General features: G+C 45.3%; 1 protein-coding gene across 1 annotated transcript; it reads right to left on the reverse strand.

The window, feature by feature from the left end:
- Positions 1–2,126: 2,126 nt before the first annotated feature.
- Positions 2,127–21,296, reverse strand: LETM2 (leucine zipper and EF-hand containing transmembrane protein 2; the record flags this gene model as incomplete). The annotated part of the gene is given in 14 exon segments (XM_081221134.1): positions 2,127–4,632; positions 5,254–5,352; positions 5,672–5,764; positions 8,244–8,320; positions 8,323–8,356; positions 11,130–11,249; positions 12,804–13,004; positions 13,417–13,500; positions 13,788–13,868; positions 18,390–18,533; positions 19,136–19,138; positions 19,142–19,276; positions 19,280–19,589; positions 21,250–21,296. Coding segments are annotated over 14 exon segments (1,464 nt in total). The 3' UTR covers positions 2,127–4,596.
- Between the last annotated feature and the right edge of the window lie 1,713 nt (positions 21,297–23,009).

Consider the following 23,009-nt stretch of genomic DNA (forward strand, 5'->3'; position numbering starts at 1 on the left):
TACGGGCTGTGTGACACGGGAGAGAATGTCAGCTGCGGAGGAGCAAGGCTGACGGGCTCTGGGGCTGTCTGTCCAGAGGGCACTGCGTGTTCTCTGTGGTCCCCACTCCCAACCGGCTCTTCCCCTCAGGTCCTGCACTGAGGCCTCCGGACAAGCCTCCTAGCTCTGCGATGCTTTTGGAAAGGCAGAGAAAGAAGACGGCTGCGTGATGGGCAGGGAGCAGAGAAGCTGGGCCCGGGGCCAGGCCCTGCGGCCCTCTCCACCACGGACCGATTCCTCGGGGGAGAGGCTGAGGCCAGGTGGGGTCTGAGGGTCAGACAGGGAGCTGGGGGCCGACCTCAGAAGAGCCAGCGAGTAGGCTAAGCATGATTCCATGAGGGCCTGCAGGCACCCAGACCCAGGTGCGCGGCTGCCCCTCTGTGTGGGTGTGGTTTTGCCCGTGCTTCTGTGTGAGGGAGCACTTGTCCCCTAAGACGAGCTTTACCTTCACGCCCCCTTGCTTCATGTTTCTTGTCTCCCAGGCTGTTCTGTGTCCGTGATTCCCCCTCCCCCCTGCCCATCCACGCTTCCTGAATTCGTGTGATCAGACTGCGTGTGTTGGGACTGTCGCACATCTTGGCTTCCTATGGTTCTTCTTATACAAACTCCACCCCAGCCCTCAGGAAAGGGAGAACATTGTCTAAATGTTTGTGCTTTGGCTGCTTGGAAATTGTCTTCCTCCACCACCTGCTAGTTAGTACTGCCCTCACCAGGTAGGTCCTGGCTCCTTGGAACCTCAGTGCTCAGCCTACTGGTACTCGGCTTCTACCCCCAGATCTTGCTCTTTGCTGGATTCCTTCTGAGTGCAAAAGGAAGTCCAGTATGCTTTCATTCCTGTCGGGAGAATGGGCTTGCTCCTGAAGTTTCCTTTCTGAGCTATTTCTTGGCAGCTGCAGTGCTGGCCACTGTTGTAAAGTTTTCTCTTCTCCTGGGTCTCCTCTGTGAATGAATATGCAACTGTCAACATATGGTGATTTGTGTTTATGTTTAAAGAAGGCATACGTTGGCAGAGCCAGGAAATGAATTTTAGCACCTAAAACCATTTGCCTGGGCTTCCCTGGTGGCACAGTGGTTGAGAGTCCGCCTGCCGATGCAGGGGACACGGGTTCGTGCCCCGGTCCGGGAAGATCCCACATGCCGCGGAGCGGCTGGGCCCGTGAGCCATGGCCGCTGAGCCTGCGCGTCCAGAGCCTGTGCTCCGCAACGGGAGAGGCCACAACAGTGAGAGGCCCGCGTACAGCAAAAAAAAAAAAAAAAAAAAAAAAAAAATTTGCCTGACACCTTCTAGTGGGGCCTTTCCTTGTAAACCCGTGATGATTTCTGCCCACGGCTGTGTGGATGGATGGATGATCTTTTACAAAGGGCTTTCTGTACCTTCGGGAGAGGTGCTGGGAGATAGAAGGCACTGTTATTGTAACAGTGATGTCTTCGCTGTTACTACTGAAATCCCCCATGAATTTCCCGAGAGACTGAGCTGACTGGCAAATAAAAGATAGTGAAATTGACCTGAGAGAAAATGAAATGGCCATTTTACTTAGATGACTAGATTGGGTCTCCCGAGGAAAGGAATCCAGCTTATCTAATGAAGATGTCGTGCTGTCAAGGTACTGAGTGTCTGGTTTCCTGAGGGTTACAAGATTAGGGCCTGGGATCACCACAGCATCCATCGGTACTGCCTTCCCGCCCTTTCTAATTGCCACAGGCTGGGGAGCATCCGTCCCCGGGCACCGCTAATGTACCGTATTGATCTCAAGTAAGATCGAACCTCAGCTGGAAAGAATCTGTCTCAATGACAACGGAGTCGCTGTGTTGATCAGCCGCCAGTGGGGGGAGCCAGCAAGCCAGAATCAAAGATTAAGTAACGTGCCAATCGGCTTTCACGTTCCGTTAGTCTGACCTTACCTACAGCTGTGCGCTGGTGGTGACCGGGAAATCTTTAGTCTAGGTTTTAATGTTATAGAGCATTTATTCGATATCACCAGTGTGACCTGGAATGATCTAAATACAGGATTAGACATTGGCACAGTGCAGGTCCACACATGTCAGATGCCACCAACACCTTTCTTTTGGAGCAGAATTCTCAGTGTATGACACAAGGGCCAAGTCTGACATCATCACTGAGGTTGGGCTTTAGAAAATGCCTAAAGTTATACTCAGATTATTAGCAGCCGGTACAGCCACGGTATCTGCATCTGTGGGGAAGAGTAGAGAGCGGGGGAAGGAGACAGGCTTCCATTCCCTCACCTGCTGAGAGCCAGATTGGCAGGAACCCTGGTGTTCAGAAACACTCCGCTGGGGCAAGTTCTCTCTAGGTTGGCACTTAACAGTATTTATGGCCATTTACACGGTACTGCGTCCCAGATGCCTGTGTTGGTGCATGGAACTGATACAGTTGCTGCACGCACCAATTAGAGGTTTAAGTGCCTCTCGTTCCTCCAGGAGGCCTAGGGTCTGTTAAGTACGGTGTCTTGAGCTGATCGCGTACATCTCTTCCCAACTCTGCATTGTTCAGTGACCTCCTGTTGGTAGCCTGAAAATCAGACTTCTGGGAGTACTTACATCACCGGAATCTGCGAAGGCTACAAATCAGGGCTCCCCCTGCGACCACGGCCCCTGCCAGAGTTGGGTGTTAATCATTTACCAGAACACCGCTAGCTCGGTTTCAGCAGGGGGCTGCATCTAACGATCATGGGACCCACCAGCCAAGTGCTGTCAGTGATGAAACAAAGCAACAACCTTGACCTCTCTGAGGGCTATCAGAAGAAGGGGAGGAGAGGTGTGTCAAGTGTCTTAGATGCCTATTTATGAAGCAAAAATGGGTGAAGTCCAACTGAGGTCCAAACCCCTTGAGCTAACCAGTCCCACTCTGCTCATGGGGAAAGCCAGGAAGAGCTGTAGAGCGGCCCAGCAGCACCCGTGAGGCATCCAGCTGAAACAGGGTTGAGCAAGCGCACTAGCTCCTCCCTTTCTCACGTGTAATACCTGAAATGTGAACTAAGTAAACAACCATCACTTGAAAAATGGGAAAATTGATTGTGAATCACCTTACGAAGCCAATGCTGAGATGCCCAGAAGGCCGCACGGTCGGGATTCGTCATAGTCGAGGCACTGGCGTTCCTCGGCAGGACACGGTGAGGCAGAGAGGAGGTTTAGGAAGCATTTTAAAGTGCATTTCCTTGCTGCGAAATGCTGATGACATTCCTCATTAAGATGATCCCAGGTGGGGAGATTTGAGTTTTCCTTGGTTCCATTGACTCCCATGTAACTGCTTTCAATTTCACAACAAGTAAAGGAATCCAGTTTCATCACCCACAGCTGAAATGCCTCTCCCCTTCTAAGCACTCCCCAAGGGAAGAAGTCTGGTGGTCAGCTGCAGGGCGACCTATTTATTATGTTAAGTTTTTTCAGTATGGACAACACCGAAGACACCCAACGTAAATATCTGAACGTAATACTTGTTACTGGGTAACGTAGGGATTATATCAGACTCTTAACAACCCCTGTGACTAACAGATAGTCTTGTTTGTGACAGACAAACAGACCAGAAAAACACACACCCAGCACAAACAAATGGTTAAGTCTTAAACCCTTAATTATGTTTCCTAGCAAATGGAGGCTAATGGAAGCCATATGTGCTGGAAGAGTGGCAGCCTCCCAGCTCCCTGCAGCCGCTGCAGGCCCGAGAGGGGCTGTCTCAGAACAGCCAAGCAGCAGCCAAGTCTTTCTGATTGCCAGTCTGTTGAACTCCCCATTTGCTTCTCCAAGAAGCTTTTTCTTCTTTATATCCAGGAAGACTTAACTGGGGAGTTATATCCATTCTGTCTCAGAAGGTACTTTGTTTCCAGGGCACTGTTCCTACTGATGGGTCAGTCTGAAAGAGTTGGTCAGGCACTCTCACCATCACTGGCTTCGGAGGTTCCCAAGTTCTTACCCGGGTTACCAAGCCAGAGGAGACAAGAGGTATCTAAGGCACCAGGCTGATTCCATTATGCAAAAAATTTCCTCCCTTAGGGCCTCCCTGGTGGCGCAGTGGTTGAGAGTCCACCTACCGATGCAGGGGACATGGGTTCGTGCCCCGGTCTGGGAAGATCCCACATGCCGCGGAGTGGCTGGGCCCGTGAGCCATGGCCGCTGAGCCTGCGCGACCAGAGCCTGTGCTCCGCAACGGGAGAGGCCACAGCGGTGAGAGGCCCACGTACCACAAAAAAAAAAAAAAAAAAAAAAAAAATTCCTCCCTTAAAGGACACGAAGCTGTTCGAAAACAACATGGCCAGTGGGCCTTACACAAGGTCCAGTGGGATGACCTATTGCTACAGGGAAAATGGACTTTGCAATTATAGTTTTCCAAATGGTCTGAACTTGGTCTTGCTGCTGACATCATCTGAATGGTTACAAGGCCTCAAAAGACTGCCCCAAGGACTAAATGTCTGATCTTATATCTGAAACCAGACATAGGTAGTCTCTTGGCTGGGATGTCCTTTACGGATGCCACTGCTGAGGGCAGGAAGCCAGAGAGAGGGCGCTCCATCCCCCATGAGTGCTTATGTTCCATTCGAACTAGCCTTGCTGTTCTGGGTTATCTTGTGATTCTGCCTGGAGTGTCGGGGTACAAAACATAAGGATTTCAGGGACCGGTCACAGTGAGAAAGGAGACATGCAAACAAGGCCTAAACATCTGGGAGTTCATTGGTTCTCTCCTTGGTCCTCAGGAGTCAGCAAAGCCACTCCACAACTCAACTCTCCCGTGACCCCCTACTGTTCACTGCAGCAGGCTTTCTGCCCGCGCCCCCAAATGGGGAAAGTGGATAGATAAGTAAGTTCTTATTTACATGCACTTCTCCTAAGATTTAAATTGCTTTCCTGCTAGTATTTCCTGACATCTGAAGCCTGTGCGAAATACACAACATATGGGAACTATTTCCATCTGGCGCAACAGAAAATAAGAATCTGCCTATATTGTAATTAGCTTCTAGACTTAACATGTTTAGGTCTGATCCACGATTGCGTTTGTTGATTTTTTTTTTCTTTCACTTTTGGGTCATGGAGTTTTTAAAAAAATATAGTGGTTATAAAGATGACTAAAGTTCAGCCTCCAGCTTCCTGTTTGGAAGACGGGGAGACAGGGTGCGGTGTTTTGCAACAGTTATAATTCTAGATTCTCACTGCCCTTAAAAGTAACTAGAGGGAAAGGGTTTTCTTTTTTTAGAAACTTACAGCTTCTTTAGCAGAAGTGATGGATCCTTTACGTAATGAAATAGGCTTTGATGGTGTGAGTGATGAGGTAGCTGGCGGCAGCTGTACCAGTTCTTCATCCTTAAACAGCAGAGCTGAGAGTTGGGTTACTGACTTACAGCAAAAGGTATATTGGATCTACAGTCACCCTGCCATGGCTACCAGGAGCTTGAAACAGCTACTTCACATCTGGCACTGGACTCAACAGGCAAAGTCTGGAACCTAAATACATATAGCCAGATGTTGAACTTTCTTAGAAACAGATCAAGCAGTACCAAAAAAAAAAATCCGTATTAAAGAACACCACTGTATTGAAATTCAGTTTCATTCAGGCGGTGAAAAATAGAGAACTTAACTTCTTGTTATTTTCACTTAAGCAAATGGAAAGTAATTGTCTAACCTTAGTTCCCTTCACTTGAAGTACTAAACCCGCCATATTCTCTTTAGGTTCAGAGGAAGTGGGTGATCCCACGGGAATATCCATCTTGGGAGCCTAGGGAGAGAAACGTTTTATATAAGCTAAGCCTTCTGTTCTTCCTGGAACTCAGAAGCACTTCTACGGTAGTCAGTACTTTCCAGCACAATTTGCTTTCCACTAAATCCCTGACTTCCTCTATGAGTAACATATGAAGTACATGTCCCTGAAATAGTAACTTAGTACCATTTATCTTTTGCGTTTTGAGCACCCTAATTAGATTCTGATACATAAAATCCTGTTATTAACAAGCTATTGATTTGCCAATTCTGATCCTGTTCTCACTCTCAAAAAAAAAAACACAAAAGTTGTCATTTCTCATTTACCCATCAGTTTCTAATAGCATTGATATAACTTAGTCGAAAGTGACATCTTTATCATTTTTGGTGTCTAATAATAAGTGATAAACTTGTCTGACGTATTCAAATGGTAGGTGCTGCCTAACAGATGCCCCTGCAACACCAGGAAAATGGAGGGAGGGAGTGGTATTTTAGAAGAGCTAGCTAATCTGTCTTCAACAATTACATTTATTAGATTTGAAAAGTATATCACTGCTCTTTGGAAGTAAGTAATTTCTTCATGTACTTTGGAGGGAAAAGGGCTACGTATATCCAAAACTATAGTATATTCAGTTTGATGTCTCTCAATTCTCTACTGAACCTAGTATGCTACTTGTTTTCATTTTGTATATATGGAGAATAGAAGTTTAGAAGCATGGATTTAAAAAAACAACAATAAAATGCCTAGGAGCTTGTCCTTAATTCTTAGGTCTTTATTAACCACTCCAGAAAGCAACATCTGGATTAAGAGTTTATGCCCCTTTAGAATAATTCTGAAACTCAAATTTAGCTCTAAGACATTTTGCTACTCCAAAATTTCTTTGCTACTGAAGGGCAGTCTAAAAATGACAAATAGGGGCTTCCCGGGTGGCGCAGTGGTTGAGAGTCCGCCTGCCGATGCAGGGTTCGTGCCCCGGTCCGGGAAGATCCCACATGCCGCGGAGCGGCTGGGCCCGTGAGCCATGGCCACTGAGCCTGCGTGTCCAGAGCCTGTGCTCCACAACGGGAGAGGCCACAACAGTGAGAGGCCCACGTACCGCAAAATAATAATAATAATAATAAATTAATTAATTAATTTTAAAAAGTAAAAATGACAAATAGCTGGTCTGTCTCAGAGAAAATGTTAAGAACCCAGCAGCCTATTAGAACATGGTTTATGTTCCAGAATTGCTCCTAGTCTCCCTAGAATCCTTCTGGACAAAGCCCAAATCCAGATTAGTCTCTGGAAACATGGAAAGGGAAAGTAAGACGGTGTTTCCTGAAGTACATTATTATTTTTTATTTTTTATTTCTTTGGCCGTCCTCCACAAGCTTTACTGAAGATTAGGATCCTTAAGTGTTAGTTTTATTCAAGTATCACTTGAGCACATCCAAAGCATACTGAAATATGATTAGGCCCTACCTCTTCTAAGACCCTCATCTCACTTCCCTTTCAGAAGTCACATTTATGAATCAGGTCCAAAACTACTGAAGTACATTTTTCATGCTAGACGTTGTATCATTTTTGTTGGCTTGCCCAAAGAGTCAATACCATAACTAAGATTTAAAATGATTGGTCCTCACTCCAAAGTACTTAGTTCAATCTGCTCAGTCACAAGTGCCGCATCTTCTATCATTGATGCATGTTCTGAGTCAGACATGAAGCCACAAAGCAGGGAAGTGAGAGGCCCTTTCTGATGGACCCAGAGCAAGATGCTCTAGTGATTGGGCCAGTCCTGGGTTCTTCAGTAAAACACCAGGAGAAAAAAAGGCTGCTGAGTTCAAAGGCAATAAAAAAAAGATTAAGGAAAAGAGTTGAAGGAAGACAAAAAGAATTGTTTATATTCTAGATTGGCCATTCACTGCTTTAAAAGTAATAGAAATCTGGGAACCTCCCTGGTGGTCCAGTGGTTAAGACTCCCCCTTCCAGCGAAGGGGGCTGCAGGTTCAATCCCTGGTTGGGGAGCTAAGATCCCGCACACCTCGCAGCCAAAAAAACAAAACATAAAACAGAAACAATATTGTAACAAATTCAATAAAGACTTTAAAAATGGTCCACATCAAAAAAAACCTTAAAAAAATTAATAGGAATCTGGACAAATGAAATAGACATGAAAGAACAGGAACCATTCAGTCTCAAAGGAGAAAGAATGGTGGGAAAAAACAAAACAAAAAACCCTGCTAAACAGACTAGATACTTAAGGAGAAAGAATAAACTGGACTCCTAATAAGACTCCTAAATCAAATAAGGCTCCTAAAGATAGTAACAGCTACATAGCTAGAGGTGGTTTGAGTGATTTTCATTTTTTAAAGGAAATTTTTAAAAGATTTTTAAAGCCACTTGGGCCAAATTCCAAGATATGCCAAAAGAAATGCCTACTCTGACTGTAACGGGAAATGGAGGTTTGCAGAGAGGCCCCAGTCATGGGGTCCAGATTCCCCATCGACCCAGGACTTACCTCCCCAGTGAGTGGTATCTCAATTGGCTTTGGCCTCACGTCTATCAGGTAGAAGGTTCGGGACAGAAGCAGAAGGAAGGAGGGACATTCTCCTTCAGGTGGAGGTCCTGCCCCTGGAGAATGGGGGGAGGATGAAACGTGACAATCACAGGACGCGAGAGCTGGACCCACGGTCATCTACTCTTCCCTGGTTTTACTGCCCCCAGGCGCACGCTGAGTACTAAGGGCAGAACAGGAACAGGGACACGTCTCCCGGCTTCTGCACCAGGGCTTGGGCCCTGCAGCCTTTCACTCTCAGAGTCTGAGAGGGAGGTTCAGTTAAACTCTCAACCCAGTTGTGGATCAAAGTAGCTAAGTATCTTCTCCTCAGTATGAACTCGATAATGTGCAAGAATACATCAGCCTCATTCATAACCAAAGAAATTAACATTAGAATGAGACGTGAGTTTTCAAGTACCAAATAGCCAAACTTTAAATGTATGTATGTATATGTATGTGTATATAGATAGATATAAGACATGCACAAGAGACAAAATTCAAAAGGTAGATAAAATCTAATCAATAAAAATATGCCTGCCTTCTACCCTATTCTCTAGCTACCCTATTTCCCTCTCTGGAAGCAACCGCCGATACCAGTTCCTGATACAATATTCCAGAGATATTCTGTGCATATAAAATAGATATTTATATGTTTATCTTTACACCAAGGGTGACATATACACACTGTTTTGTCCTTTGCTTTCTGAAATCTCTTGGAAATTGATTCATACCAGATGATGTAGAGCTGCCTTCTTTTTAAACGTCTGTAAAGGAATCCATTGTACAGAAATGCCATAATTTGATTATTCTACGGTTTTCCATCTTTTGCTATCATAAATGGTGCTGCAATAGATAACCTTGTAGATATATCATTTTGCACATGTGCAAGAATATAGGATAAATTCCTAGAAGTGAGATTTCTAGGGCAAAGTAAATGCATTTTTAAAATTTGAAAGCTATTGCCAAACCTCCATGGAGGACTTTACCAGAAATGCATGAGTGCCTCTCTCCTCACATCCTCTCCAACACGGTGTGTCACCAGACTCTGACCTTTCCCAATGTAACAGGTGAATGTGGAATCTCATAGTTTTTTGTATGTTTGTTTGTTTGTTTTTGGCTGCACCATGTGGCTCGTGGGATCTTAGTTCCCCGACTAGGGATTAAACCCTGGCCCTCAGCAGTGAAAGTGTGGAGTCCTAACCACTGGACCACCAGGGAATTCCCAAATTGCATAGTTTTAATTTATCTTTTTCTGAAGTTAAGATGTTTCCTAGGTTTACCATTTTTAGCTTTTCCTTTCTGTGAAATGTCAGCCGTATCCTAGCATAGGATTTTTGGAATAACAATACAGAGTGCTGAATATTGTATGGTTGGATTAGTATTCTCACCCCCTTGAAGTGTATTGTAAGATGATACATCCTTTTAAGAAAGCAATTTGACAGTATGAAGTCACTTAATACTCTATGTTCAGGAAACAAATGATGTTTAAATACCCCTTGATAACATGCCCACCTTCCAACCAGAGCAGGTCCGACATGGAAGAGGAAATAGCTACCTGACGGGGTTCAAAGTCAACAGTGCCTCCTATTCTGAGATAATTTGTGTACACTCCATAGCACTTTGTACAATTACAGGAATGAGGATTGTAACAGGAGTTATTCCTTTGTTGTACAGCATTGACACTCAGTTAAAATCTGTTATTTGAGGGAGAGTATGTTATCTGAGGGGAAATCTGTTACAAAGCTAACACTTGACCCTGGTTTGGGGCACAAACTGGGAAAGCAACCCCAGCTGAGCCACCGGCAAGGTGGCTCCAGATGGATTCACACGGATGACAGGCCTTCTATCAGAGCTTTTGCCCAGGCCCTTATAATACCCAGAGGAAGTACAATTTGAAGGTGGTCCCAAGATTTCCAGTCCCTCGTGTACCCACACCTTCTCCCAGTTATTCAATTAAATGCTAATCTAGGTGCTGCCATGAAGGGATTTTGCAGATATAATTCAAGTCCCAAGTCAGTTGACCTTAAAATAGGAAGATTACCCTGGTAGGTCTTGCCTAATCACGTGAGACCTTAAATCTGCTGCTAGACGTCATGTGAGAAGTTCACGCAGGTGGAGGGGCCTCCGGGGCTGAGAGTAGCCTGGGGTTGGGAGCCAGTGAGGAAATAGGGACCTCACTCCACAGCTGCAAGGAACTAAATTCAGCCAACAAACTCAATGAGCTTGGAAGTGGAGTCTCCCACACAGCCTCCAGAAAGGAAAACAGCCTGCACTTCTGACCTGCGGAACCGTGAGCCTGTAATGGGTGCTGCTTAGAGCCCCTACATTTGTGGTGGTGTGTTAGCAGCAATAGAGAACTCTTTAATAGGGTACCTACTGCGTCTCTGTCAAAAATAAATCCAGGGCTTCACTGGTGGCACAGTGGTTAAGAATCCGCCTGCCAATGCAGGGGACACGGGTTCGAGCCCTGGCCCGGGAAGATCCCACATGCCGCGGAGCAACTAAGCCCGTGCACCACAACTGCTGAGCCTTGTGCTCTAGAGCCCGCGAGCCGCAACTACTGAGCCCACAAGTGCCACAGGTACTGAAGCCCGTGCGCCTAGAGCCCATGCTCCGCAACAAGATAAGCCACCGCAATGAGAAGCCCATGCACTACAACGAAGACCCAACGCAGTCAAAAATTAATTAATTAATTAAAAATAAATAAGTCCAGCTTCTTCAGCTGCCAACGGCTCAACTAAACAAGGCAAATTAGGTAAGAGAGCAAAGCAGAAATCAAAAAACGAGGTCTGCAGATGGCAGGGGAGAGAGTTCCGGGGAAGAGGGTCCAGTAAAGCTGCTACTTGCCTCTGTGAGCTGCTGCTTCAGCTGCTCCTCAGTGAGACCCAGTGACCGCATCACCCGGGCCCTGCAGGCCGCTTGCAGCTCTGACACGCTCAGAGCACTCACCCCTTCCTTGGCAGTTACCTGAAACAAATGTAAGGAACGGTATTGGATCCTTTGGTTCCAATTTTACCTAATTCCAACAAATCAGGGGAAACGCAGAATCTGCCACTTTCCCACGTTGTCCCCCGCGCTGACTGCTGCAAAGGCCAGGCACTTAATAAAGCAAGGTGACCTCGGGAGGTGCAGCGGTTGACATGAAGGGAATCCTGCCAACAGGTATTAATAATATCAGAGAAGTTGACAGAACTCCTCAACTGCCTGCCCCCAAGGTAATTCTTTCCCCCCTTGCGTTGCCTTTCGCCTGGTTGTGACAGCTCTACTACACTTCCCTTTCGCGGCAGCTTTAAGACTCATAGAGGGGCTTCCCTGGTGGCGCAGTGGTTGAGAGTCCGCCTGCCGATGCAGGAGACGCGGGTTCGTGCCCCGGTCCGGGAAGATCCCACATGCCGCGGAGCCTGCACATCCGGAGCCTGTGCTCCGCAACGGGAGAGGCCACAGCAGTGAGAGGCCCGCGTACCACACACACACAAAAAAAAACCTCATAGAAAAATATTCCACTTGAAAAGCTGTCAATGTACCATTTGTTGCACGTCCGGGTGGTGGTCCTCCCCTAACCCCAGGAACGGCCCCAACTCCCCGGTCTGCAAAACTCCCTCAGTAAACAACTTAACACAGTTTCTGCTTGGTATGACCCCAAACTGTGGTACTTCTGGGACCGGCATTGTTTATTCCAAAGTTCTAAAAGCAACCACTAAACATCTAAATGGAGCCGCTGGGATCCTGCCTTCTCAGTTCTGGGAGTTCTGTTCCCTCAGGCAGAATGCTTTTAAAGCAGCTGATTCAGATTCAAGAAACATTCTTCTCACTTTTTAAGGACTCTAATTAGTAGCTATAGTCCAAATGGTGCCCTTTTCTTCCAGAAGATGTCGAGGTCCTGCCTTCTCTCCCTGCGTTATCCTTTGCCACCCCTTCTTACCAGGCGGGCTCACCCAGCTGCGTGGGGAGAAGCAGAAGGGAGGTACAGGGGGTCGAGCGCTGTCCTTGGCAGTGGAATCTACTGTTCTCAGGGATCTACTGGGTTGCTGTTCCTTCCCAGCAGGCCCTAACTGCTTTAGATTAGTCCCAGCTAAGACATCCAAACTACTAACTGCTTACAAGGGCCTTCTAAAGAATACAACAGTTGTCAGTGGTTGTTTAAACCAGTGGTCCCCAATCTCTTTGGCACCAGGGACCGGTTTCATGGAAGATGACTTGTCCATGGAGATGGGGGTGGCCGGGTGAAGAGGCGGATGGTTCAGATGATAATGAGAGCGATGGGGGGTGGGGGGCGGCAGATGCAGCTTGGCTCTCTCACCCGCCGCTCACCTCCTGCTGTGCGGCCCCAGTTCCTAACGAGGCACAGGCCGGTTCTGGTCCGTGGCCTGGGGCTTGGGGACCCCCTGGTTTAAACCACTCATTCTGCCAGAACCAGCCCCTGAGCAGACCTAACAGAAGACACTGCACTTTGCCACAAAGCCACCCTAAGACAGTCCCCAAGGCCTGGCTAATTCCCTACAGCTGTAGTTCAGCTCTTACTTCATCATCTGCTTTTATAGACTTCAGCTTCATCAGGAGCTGGAAGCGGAGCAGATTGTTGGTTCCAAAGGACTGCAGTTCCAGCAGTTTGCAAAGGGCCACCAGCTGAGATCGATCGAGGTGCTCCAGGGTCAGCTCATCCTCAAAGAGTTTGGAAAAGCGAACTATCTCCTTTGTGCTGGGCTTGTGGCCTGTCTGGACCTAGGTAGTGGGACGAAGGGGCTGATTAAAACGTGCTTCCTACTTAACGGAATCTTCCCTGTAGACTATTTGAAAGACGCCAAAGCATTTATGGATTGTGTCTTCTGTCTGGAAGTGGAAGTGGGCCCTGTGTTACAAAGAGGAGTTAAAAAAAAATCTGTCGGAAGTCAGCCTAAATCAACTGAAAACTTAGGAGCAGTTCAGAACTTTGAGTCTCATTCTACTGTTGTTTCCAAGAAGTTATCAACATCTTCAACACATTGATGGCTTTAAGATAGGTTTTTCTGCAAACTCCCATAAATGTTTGCAATATTATATCTCTGTAACTTAGATATTTGCAAATTCACAGATTATAAACAAGTTGGAAGCTCCATGATGATATGTTGTCTGGTTTTATATAAAAGACTGACACCTGTTTGATGTAGGATGAGAACTGGGTGGAGGCATCCCCCAGCTGCACCCTGTTCCTCCTTGCCATTTCTGCAGTCGTTTCTTTCTTTCTTTTTCTTTTTTTTTAATGTATTTAATTTATGGCTGTGTTGGGTCTTCGTTTCTGTGCGAGGGCTTTCTCTAGTTGTGGCAAGCGGGGGCCACTCTTCATCGCTGTGCGCAGGCCTCTCACTATCGCGGCCTCTGTTGTTGCGGAGCACAGGCTCCAGAGGCGCAGGCTCAGTAATTGTGGCTCACGGGCCCAGTTGCTCCGTGGCATGTGGGATCTTCCCAGACCAGGGCTCGAACCCGTGTCCCCTGCATTGGCAGGCGTATTCTCAACCACTGCACCACCAGGGAAGCCCCTGCAATCGTTTCTTGAAGGAATTTTGCTAGTTCCAACTTTGCAGCCATTTTCTTTTTCTGTTTTTCTTCCTTCATAATAGAAAAGGAAAAGTTAATCAAAGTTAATTCTTCGTGATTACAACTTGGTAGATAAAGATGAGAGAAAAATAACTGTGGCTTTGTTGTCGGTCATCCCTATTTCACGTATGAATATTATTTTCAGACCTAACTGAAGGTGCTTTGTGATAACCAGAGCAAATTAAAAAGTAGCCTTGGCTTCCCTGGTGGTGCAGGGTTTGAGAGTCCATCTGCCAATGTAGGGGACACGGGTTCGTGCCCCGGTCCGGGAAGATCCCACATGCCGCGGAGCGGCTGGGCCCGTGAGCCATGGCCACTGAGCCTGTGTGTCTGGAGCCTGTGCTCTGTAACGGGAGAGGCCACAACAGTGAGAGGCCCGCATACGCCGCCCCCCCCCCAAAAAAGTAGCCTTGATTTGCAGCTTGTTTCCTTAATCTTACCTTTTATTTTTCATTGATACAATGATCATAAATATTTGATAGATCCAAAATGTCCCCTCAATGGAAGCTTTTGTCACTATTTAGAATAGATACATACTGTCTCTTAACCTGGTGCAAGCCATCTAGGCCGTTGGTCAAGTCAACCCCTAGTGTGAGTGGCCCCAGATTTTGCTTGGGCCACAAACTAAAGAAAACTAGGAAATTAACTCTAAGCTAAAGTAGCTTAGGGGTTAAGAAGAAAACAGAAAGAATCAATTATAAGTCAATGAGTGAAGTGCTATAACAGATATGAACAAAGCACTATATAAAAGAGAATGTATACTCTTAAGACACTATGTTGACCAGTATTTCTAAATCCTCATTCATTATCACAGATGCAGTGTGGTAGTAGTTTCAAAATAACCATGATCAGGTTGGGTAGAGAGGAACAGGAATATATATGTGTGTGTGTGTGTGTGTGTGTGTGTGTGTGTGTGTGTGTGTGTGCGTATAGTATATATATATACACACACACACATATATATATATATACATTTCCCCCTTAAGTTGCCCAAGAGATTCTAATAACCAGCCAATCACAGCAATCATTGATTTTTTAAGAAAGATCTTAAAAGAATCAGCCCCCCAAAATTACACAGTGGCAGTACCATCATTAAAACCCATTTAGCCATCCACTTCATTCATCTGTAGCCATCCATCCATTTATTTATTGCGCATCCACTGTGTGCTAGGTGCTGGGATAAAATGAGCAAAAACAAATAAGAATCCCTTCCCTCATGGAACTTGTAGTCTAATGGGAAAGACAACCATTACTGACTAATGATAATCCAGTAATTCCACAAATTAATGTGGAAGCATATGAGATAAGTACCATGAAAGAGAAGCGTATGATCCTGTGACCTGGTGTGAGTGGAAAGCTAGCACACTCACGCTCCCTCTCGTGCTCCCCTTCTGTTCATGGAACAAAGCAAAGAAGACAGTATTTTCTAAAACTGTGGCCATGATGTGTATATACGTATGTCTGGGGAATGAGTAGTGCTGAGGAAAGAGGAATATTTAGATAAATCACTTCTTCATTCCCCCCATCTTCCTGCATTCACTAATGCCTTCCTTGGAATCCTATGGTATTAATTCTAGATCCTGTTTACTTTAAATGTAAATAAACTAAACCACTGCCAGGCAGTTAAATATTGCAATTTGATTCTACCCCTTAAATCTGTCTCAAATCTATCTTTTTTTTTTTTTTTTTTTTTTGCGGTACGCGGGCCTCTCACTGTTGTGGCCCCTCCCGTTGTGGAGCACAGGCTCCGGATGCGCAGGCCCAGCGGCCATAGCTCATGGGCCCAGCCGCTCCGCGGCATGTGGGATCTTCCCGGACCAGGGCATGAACCCGTGTCCCCTGCTTCGGCAGGCGGACTCTCAACCAGTGCGCCACCAGGGAAGCCCTATTTTTTTTAAGAAATTTTATTTTATTTATTATTATTATTATATTTTATTTATTTATTTATTTCCTTTGGCTGCGCCTGGTCTTCGCTGCAGCACTCGGGATCTTTGTTGCAGCATGCATGTGGGACCTAGTTCCCTGACCAGGGATAGAACTCAGGCCCCCTGCATTGGGAGAGCTGAGTCTTACCCACTAGACCACCAGGGAAGTCCGTCAAATCTATCTTCAAGTTTTTACTCCTGATGCAACTTTCATAATTCCGGCTTTTTCATATCTCTCGTGCTGCTGCAAAAACATTCCAGCTGATTTTCCTCACTTGGCTCTGCCCTCTTTAATCCCTCCTGCCAGCAACTTGTTTTTCTAAAATACAGCTCTAATCATGGTTGATTAGATTATTTAGATTGATGTAAAATAGAGATTACTGTTTTTCTCACCCCCTGCTTACATACACCTTCCATTACTCACCACTGTCAAAGTCTAAATTCCTTAGGGTGGTAGATGCTTTCCAACCTGACCCCAACACATCCCGTTTGTCTCATTTTCTCCCATCCATCCCCTTGTACTCCCTGCTCCAACCACAAAGAATCAGTCAGTGGTCTCCGATTGGCATACTCTTTTACACTGTTAAGCCATCTTAAGTGCTATTCCTTCTATCCAGAGTGCCTTTCAAACAGTGTGGTAAAATTCTACTACTCTTGAAGTCTCAGGTCCACGGTCACCTCTTCCGTGAAACATTTCCTGGTCTGCTTTAAAAGTTGCCCTCTTTGTCCTCTGCTAGTGTTGTGTCCACGCCTTCGTCCGTCTGTCTGGGAGAGTGGCACAGATGGAGAGGATGCAGGGGCTGCCTCGGTTGTCCAGCCCTTCACCTTCACAGTGACCATCAAAGAAGGACACCCTCTTCCCAGGGACTACTCACAAGTACTAAATGGTCTGTTTGGCTGAATAAATCATGCCTACTGTTCAACTAGTCCCTGCAGTAACAGGTGATTTTTGTTTATTTTTTAATGGTAAAAAGTTAAAATTGAGTGGAGAAGGGATAGTTTTTTTCAGCAAGTGATGCTAGAAAAACTGGATATCCACAGGCCAAAAAAAAAAAAAAAAGATCTTGACACTCATGTTACACCTGTCACCAAAATTAACTCAAAACTATAAAACTCCTAGAAGAAAACACAGGAGAAAATATAGGTGACCTTGGGTTTGGCAGTGAGTTTTTAGATACAACACCAAAAGCATGATCCAAGAAAGAAAAAAATTGATAAGTTGTACTTCATTAAAATTAAAAAGATTTGCTCTGAAAAAGACACAATTAAGACTGGGAGAAAATATGTGCAAAACACATATCTGATAAAGAACTTGTACCCAAAATATACTAAGAACCCTTAAAACTCAACAAAAAGAAAACATCCCGATTAAAAAGTGGACATGGGCTTCCATGGTGGCGCAGTGGTTGGGAGTCCGCCTGCCGATGCAGGGGACACTGGTTCGTGCCCCGGTCCGGGAAGATCCCACATGCCGCGGAGCGGCTGGGCCCGTGAGCCATGGCCGCTGAGCCTGCGCGTCTGGAGCCTGTGCTCCGCAGCGGGAGGGGCCACAGTAGTGAGAGGCCCGCGTACCGCAAAAAAAAAAAAAAAAAAAAAAAAGTGGACAAAAGATTTGAACAGACACCTCCCCAAAGAAGATACACAGATGGCAAATAAGCATGTGAAAGGATGCTCAATGTCATGTGTTATTAGAGAATTGCAAATTAAAATAACAATGAGATACCACTACACACCAGTTAGAATAGCTAATAGTCAAAGCACCAACAGCACTAAATGCTGATGAAGCCACAGGAACTTTCATTGCTTGCTGGTGGGAATGCAAAATGGTACAGCTACTTTAGAAGACAGTTTGTTTCTCTTGAAACTAAACATAGCCTTACCATACAATCCAACAATTTGCTTTCCTAGGTATTTACCCAGATGAATTGAAAGCCTGTGTCCACACAAAAACCTGCACATGAGTATTTACAACAGCTTTATTGATAATTGCCAAAAACTGGAAGCAACTAAGATGTCTTTCAAATAGATGAATGGATAAATGGTGGTACATCCGTACAATGGAATATTATGCAGTGCTACAAAGAAATGAGCCAGGAAAAGACATGGAGGAACCTTAAATGCATCTTCTAAGTGAAAGAGGCAGTCTGAGAAAGTTACACACTGTATGATTCCAACCACATGACATTTTGGAAAAAGCAGAACTATAGAGTAAAAAGATTAGTGATTGTCCCGGGTTAGGGGAAGAGGGAAGAGGGACTAAAAGGTGGAGCACAGGGGATTTTTAGGGCAGGGAAACTATTCTGTATGAGACTGTGATAGCGGATACATGACATTATTTTTTTTTCAAAACCCATCGAACTATACAACACAAAGAGTGGACCCTAATGTAAAATATGAGATTGAATTAATACTGATGTATAGATATTGGTCCTTCGATTGTACCAAGTGTACCACACGAATGCAAGATGCTAATAATGGGGGAAATAACAGGGGGAGGGAGGTATCTGGGGACCCTCTGTACTTTCTGCTCAATTTTTCTGTAAAACTAAAAACTGCTCTAAAAAACAAAATCTATTAATTTTTTTAAAAAGTTTAAAATCCTACGTACCTTTTTGGATTCACTTTCAAAAGTTGATGGCAACATCTCTGGGAAGAGTTTCAGAAACGCTGGCAATAAGAATTCCATGAAGGGGACAGTGATGAACACCATAAACGGAACCAGGCGGAATAAATCAGCACACGTTCTCAACAGCTAAAGAATCAAATGCATATGCAAATAGTCATTATTTTAGGACACGCCAAAAACAAAAACAAAAGCCTGCCTTAGTTCTTAAAGTGTTAAAAAACCCAAGACAGATTTTCTGCAGCTGTTTATAAAATGGAAAGGCCGGATTTTCCTCTGTACCATAGCTCTGAAGTAATATTTATGGGATATCTTCAATGAAATCTATGACAATCAAAACATGTTATTGGTGTCTCTGAGCTTTCATCTAAGTTAGGGGTCTGTACTTTAATAACATGGTATCTGTTAAAATTGCTTTTTCAAATGCATATACTTAATATATTAACAGCAGTTTCTACTCCAGATGCACAGATCAAACTTGAAGCCTCTCAACACTTTGGAGAAATTAGAAAACAATTATAACCATTCCATGGACAAATATACACAAATTTTAAGAACCCTGCCTAAAGTTGTACAGCAAGTCAGTTGCAGACAAGTAAGAAATTCTGGTTCTCACCATGAGTTACTATTCCTACTCTGGGATTTTTAAGATGAACTTGAACTTAAAAGTTGGTTCCAAATACTTCATTTTAACTTTCTATTTTCTTTCGCAAATATGACTCTTGCCCTACCCTTCATCTCTCTCGTCTGGTCAGCACCTGTCCGTGCAACAGCCTCCAAACCATTCTGGCAGCCACTTTGGTGTCAATCCAAAGCAAATAGAATCTACTGTGATAATATTTAAGTTCATCCATAATTATTTGCCTATAAGATCACTTTTCTTCCTTAATCTTCACTCCAATTTCTTCTGTTGGCTGAGGGCTTGGCACCTGTGGCTTCTTTGCGGTTTGCTCCAGCTGAGGTTTACCCGGGACCTCCTGCAGCCAGCAAGCAGATGTGTGCAGCTTTTGTATTACTCTAGTCCTTAAGTGAAGTACTTTATGGCCTGTCTGAGTAGGATAGGAGTACTTCTTGCTGTCATAGTTCTTCATATGTGTTTTATTTAAATGGGAATCTGGTAAGTGAAGAAATGCAAATGATGGGGAGTGAGAAGAGCTGGTGGGATGGACACAGTGGCTAGGGAATCTGGAAAAAAGAGCAACATCCTCTGAGTGAAGCACATACTATTACACGACCAAAAATTAAAGAAATAGATATTTTATCTGGTAAAGATAGAACCATCGTTTTAAGCCCACATGTTAAAAGTAGATTATGTTCGTGAATGAATGAAATATAACTGTTTAGCCCAGTCGAAGGATAGTATGCTTTATGGGTGAATGATATACTCTAAGAGAAATATTAATAAGTTAATTCCTAAGAATAATTGCCGTATTACGAGTTAGAAATGCTGTGACTATTGATTTAAAAAGCAAACATTCTTTTACCCCGGGTTATGTTTGAAAGTTTTGTCTCTATTATCATAAAACAGGTGGAACATCTGTGTCTTTAGCTACTCTACTGATGATAGGAATATTGGTTGAACGAGACATTTCATGGTCCCTGTGGGGATAAACCAATCACACAATACTGCTTTGTCTATGCAGTGCCCAGGGACTCCTTCAAATGAGAGGGACTTACTACTGAAATGCCCTTTACCTAAGATTCCTAAAGAATGTTAGGAATAAGAGGTAGAATTGGGCTGCGCATACAGATGAACCGGTTTGCGGGTCAGAAATAGAGACACAGATGTAGAGAACAAACGTGTGGACACCAAGGGGGGGAAGTGGCGGGGGATGGTGGTGGTGGTGGTGGGATGAATTGGGAGATTGGGATTGACATATATACACTAATATGTATAAAATTGATAACTAATAAGAACCTGCTGTATAAAAAAAAAATAAAATTCAAAACAAAAAGGAATTGGGCTCCCCAGCCAGGGATCTCTACAATCTAGTTTCGTAACAACTCACAATCTTCAGCTAAACTGACACATCAGATTGTTTGAAAGTAAAAATAAGACCCAATTCAGTACTTTAAAGACACATCAGGGCTTCCCTGGTGGCGCAGTGGTTGAGAGTCCACCTGCGAATGCGGGGGACACGGGTTCGTGCCCCGGTCAGGGAGGATCCCGCGTGCCGCGGAGCGGCTGGTCCTGTGAGCCGTGACTGCTGAGCCTGCGCGTCCGGAGCCTGTGCTCCGCAACGGGAGAAGCCGCAACAGTGAGAGGCCCGCGTACCGTTAAAAATAAATAAATAAATAAATAAGACCCATCTAGGCAAAGACAACTTCTGGCAAAGAGACTTCTTTGGGCAAAGAGATGGCTTTTTCCATTCTTTCAGACTATTTTTGAAGCATGCCAAGTATAGCACTTTTTGAATGGCCAAAAGGGAAAATGTACAACATATCTGGCACACAGTAAGTTCTCAGTGAATATTCTTTGGAACAAATAAGTGATAACAGACCTTACTGGGGCAGGTATATGCCCTAGGACTGGCTTGTTTACCAGCCGTTTTACTCCTTTTTACATCTAAGGGCCTCATTACAGAGGTGTCACTACAGAGGTGCCATTACATCTTGTATCTTACCTGTTCCCACACTTCTACAAAATTACTCAGCCTGAGTTCTAAAGCATATAGAAAATCTGGGGTAAGTTTAAATACATTAAAATGTCAGCTTCCTAAAAACCAAGAAAATTAAAACCAACAAAGCTTTAATTGTGTACTAAGCCTATCCTTTTACATGTACCTTTTCCAACTAGAAGAATAAAGTTTATATAAATATTCGGGGGTGGAATTCCAAGGCTTGCCTTGCTCGGGCAATAGCTAAGACTGTTTTATAACTGTAGAAGGCCATATTTGTGTTTGTCTCAACAAGTCAACATAGGGACCTAGACAGAAGGAGTAAGTAAACAATTCAGTACTTTAAAGACACATCAGGGCTTCCCTGGTGGTGCAGTGGTTAAGAATCCGCCTGCCAGTGCAGGGTACACGGGTTCGAGCCCTGGTCTGGGAAGATCCCACATGCCGCAGAACAGCTAAGACCATGCACCACAACTACTGAGCCCGCGTGCCACATCTACTGAAGCCCGCGCGCCTAGAGCCCATGCTCCGCAATAAGAGAAGCCACTGCAATGAGAAGCCCGCACACTGCAACAAAGAGTAGCCCCGGCTCGCGGCAACCATAGAAAGCCACCAGGCAGCAAGGAAGACCCAATGCAGCCACAGGAAAAAGAAAAAAATCAATTATACAGATATCAGGATTTAAGTGTTTTTAACTATTGCAAGGGTAGAAATTTTGCATATTCTATTCAAGGTGTAAAATTTCCTTCAAGTGCATTTCCAACAATCACGAATAATATTTTCTTAGCCCTGGATTTGAGAATGGTTATTTGAGACCCCAACAAGTAGAAATGATCTCGAATACCATGATGGTCATGATGGTGATATGGTCTTTAAAGACATTTTGATTTCTGGTCAACAGTACTGAGTAATTTACTTGAACGGTTGCCAAGTAGTTAAGAAATCAAGACAAACTTATTTGTAGCCTAAAATTACAGGTAGACAGTAAATATTCTGGATTTGTTTTCAATTAGCTTTTTTCCATACTTGGAAAAGCTGCTGCCAACAGCTTTTGGCAGCAGCTTTAAAGATTGAAAGTACTCACTCAGCAATGAAAATATGCATGGCACCTACTAATAATTCAAGTGGAGGTAAACGGGTTTCCTATGCTAGTGATCCTCCAAAGAGCCCAAACTGAGCTTTAAAACTTTACCAAAATTTTTCTGCATCCTACGGCGCTCTTCAGCCAACGGCATCAAGAGCCTTATTATCTCGCAGTGTCAACTCTGCTTTCCTGAAGCTGGGAAAGGAGTAGCAATCCCTCCGGTATGGAAACCTCAACCACAGACCTGACATTTTGAGCAAGAATTCAAATGATACTTCGGAACATCTGCACCCAGACCAAGGGCGGGTGGTCCCCTGCTGGAGGAAGGCCAGACCCGATCGGGCAGTTAATCTGCTCTCGGGCCACGGGCACTCGCCGCCTGGACTGTGGGCAACCACTTCCCAGGAGTGCCCGGCCGTGACCGGGGCGGGGCGGAGCCAGGCGGCGAGCCCCGCCTGCGCTTATGCGCCGCCACGCCCGCTCGCCCGGGCCCCAGGCTCCCCTGGTTACCTTTGCTTTAGATTCTCGACGTCACGGGGGCAAAACGCGCTCTCGGCCTCCCCAGCCAGTGACTTTTGTGCGCGTTGTGTGTTGCTGGACTGTGTTTGCTGTGCTGCGGTCCCGGGGCGGGGGGCGGGGTCTTTGGGTTTTTTTTTGGAGCGGGCGTGTTGCAGGCACGTGGACCAAGAGCCTTGGCGATCCAAGTTTATGGAAGGAAGGCGAGAAGAATCGGGACACAGGGTACGGAAAAGAAATGAGGAAGCCAAGCATGGAAAGAGGGGGGATGGAGGCTGAGCCCCAAAGTTGGGGTGCGGGCGGGGGGCCGAGGTCAGGGGCTGAGGAGAGCGCGGGGTGGGGCCTCGAAGCTGTCTGGAAATCTGGGCGCTGTTGGGAGGAGCAGGA

Source organism: Mesoplodon bidens (genome assembly GCF_964165515.1).
Source record: "Mesoplodon bidens genome assembly, chromosome: 20".
In the NCBI taxonomy this organism is placed as follows: domain Eukaryota; kingdom Metazoa; phylum Chordata; class Mammalia; order Artiodactyla; family Ziphiidae; genus Mesoplodon; species Mesoplodon bidens.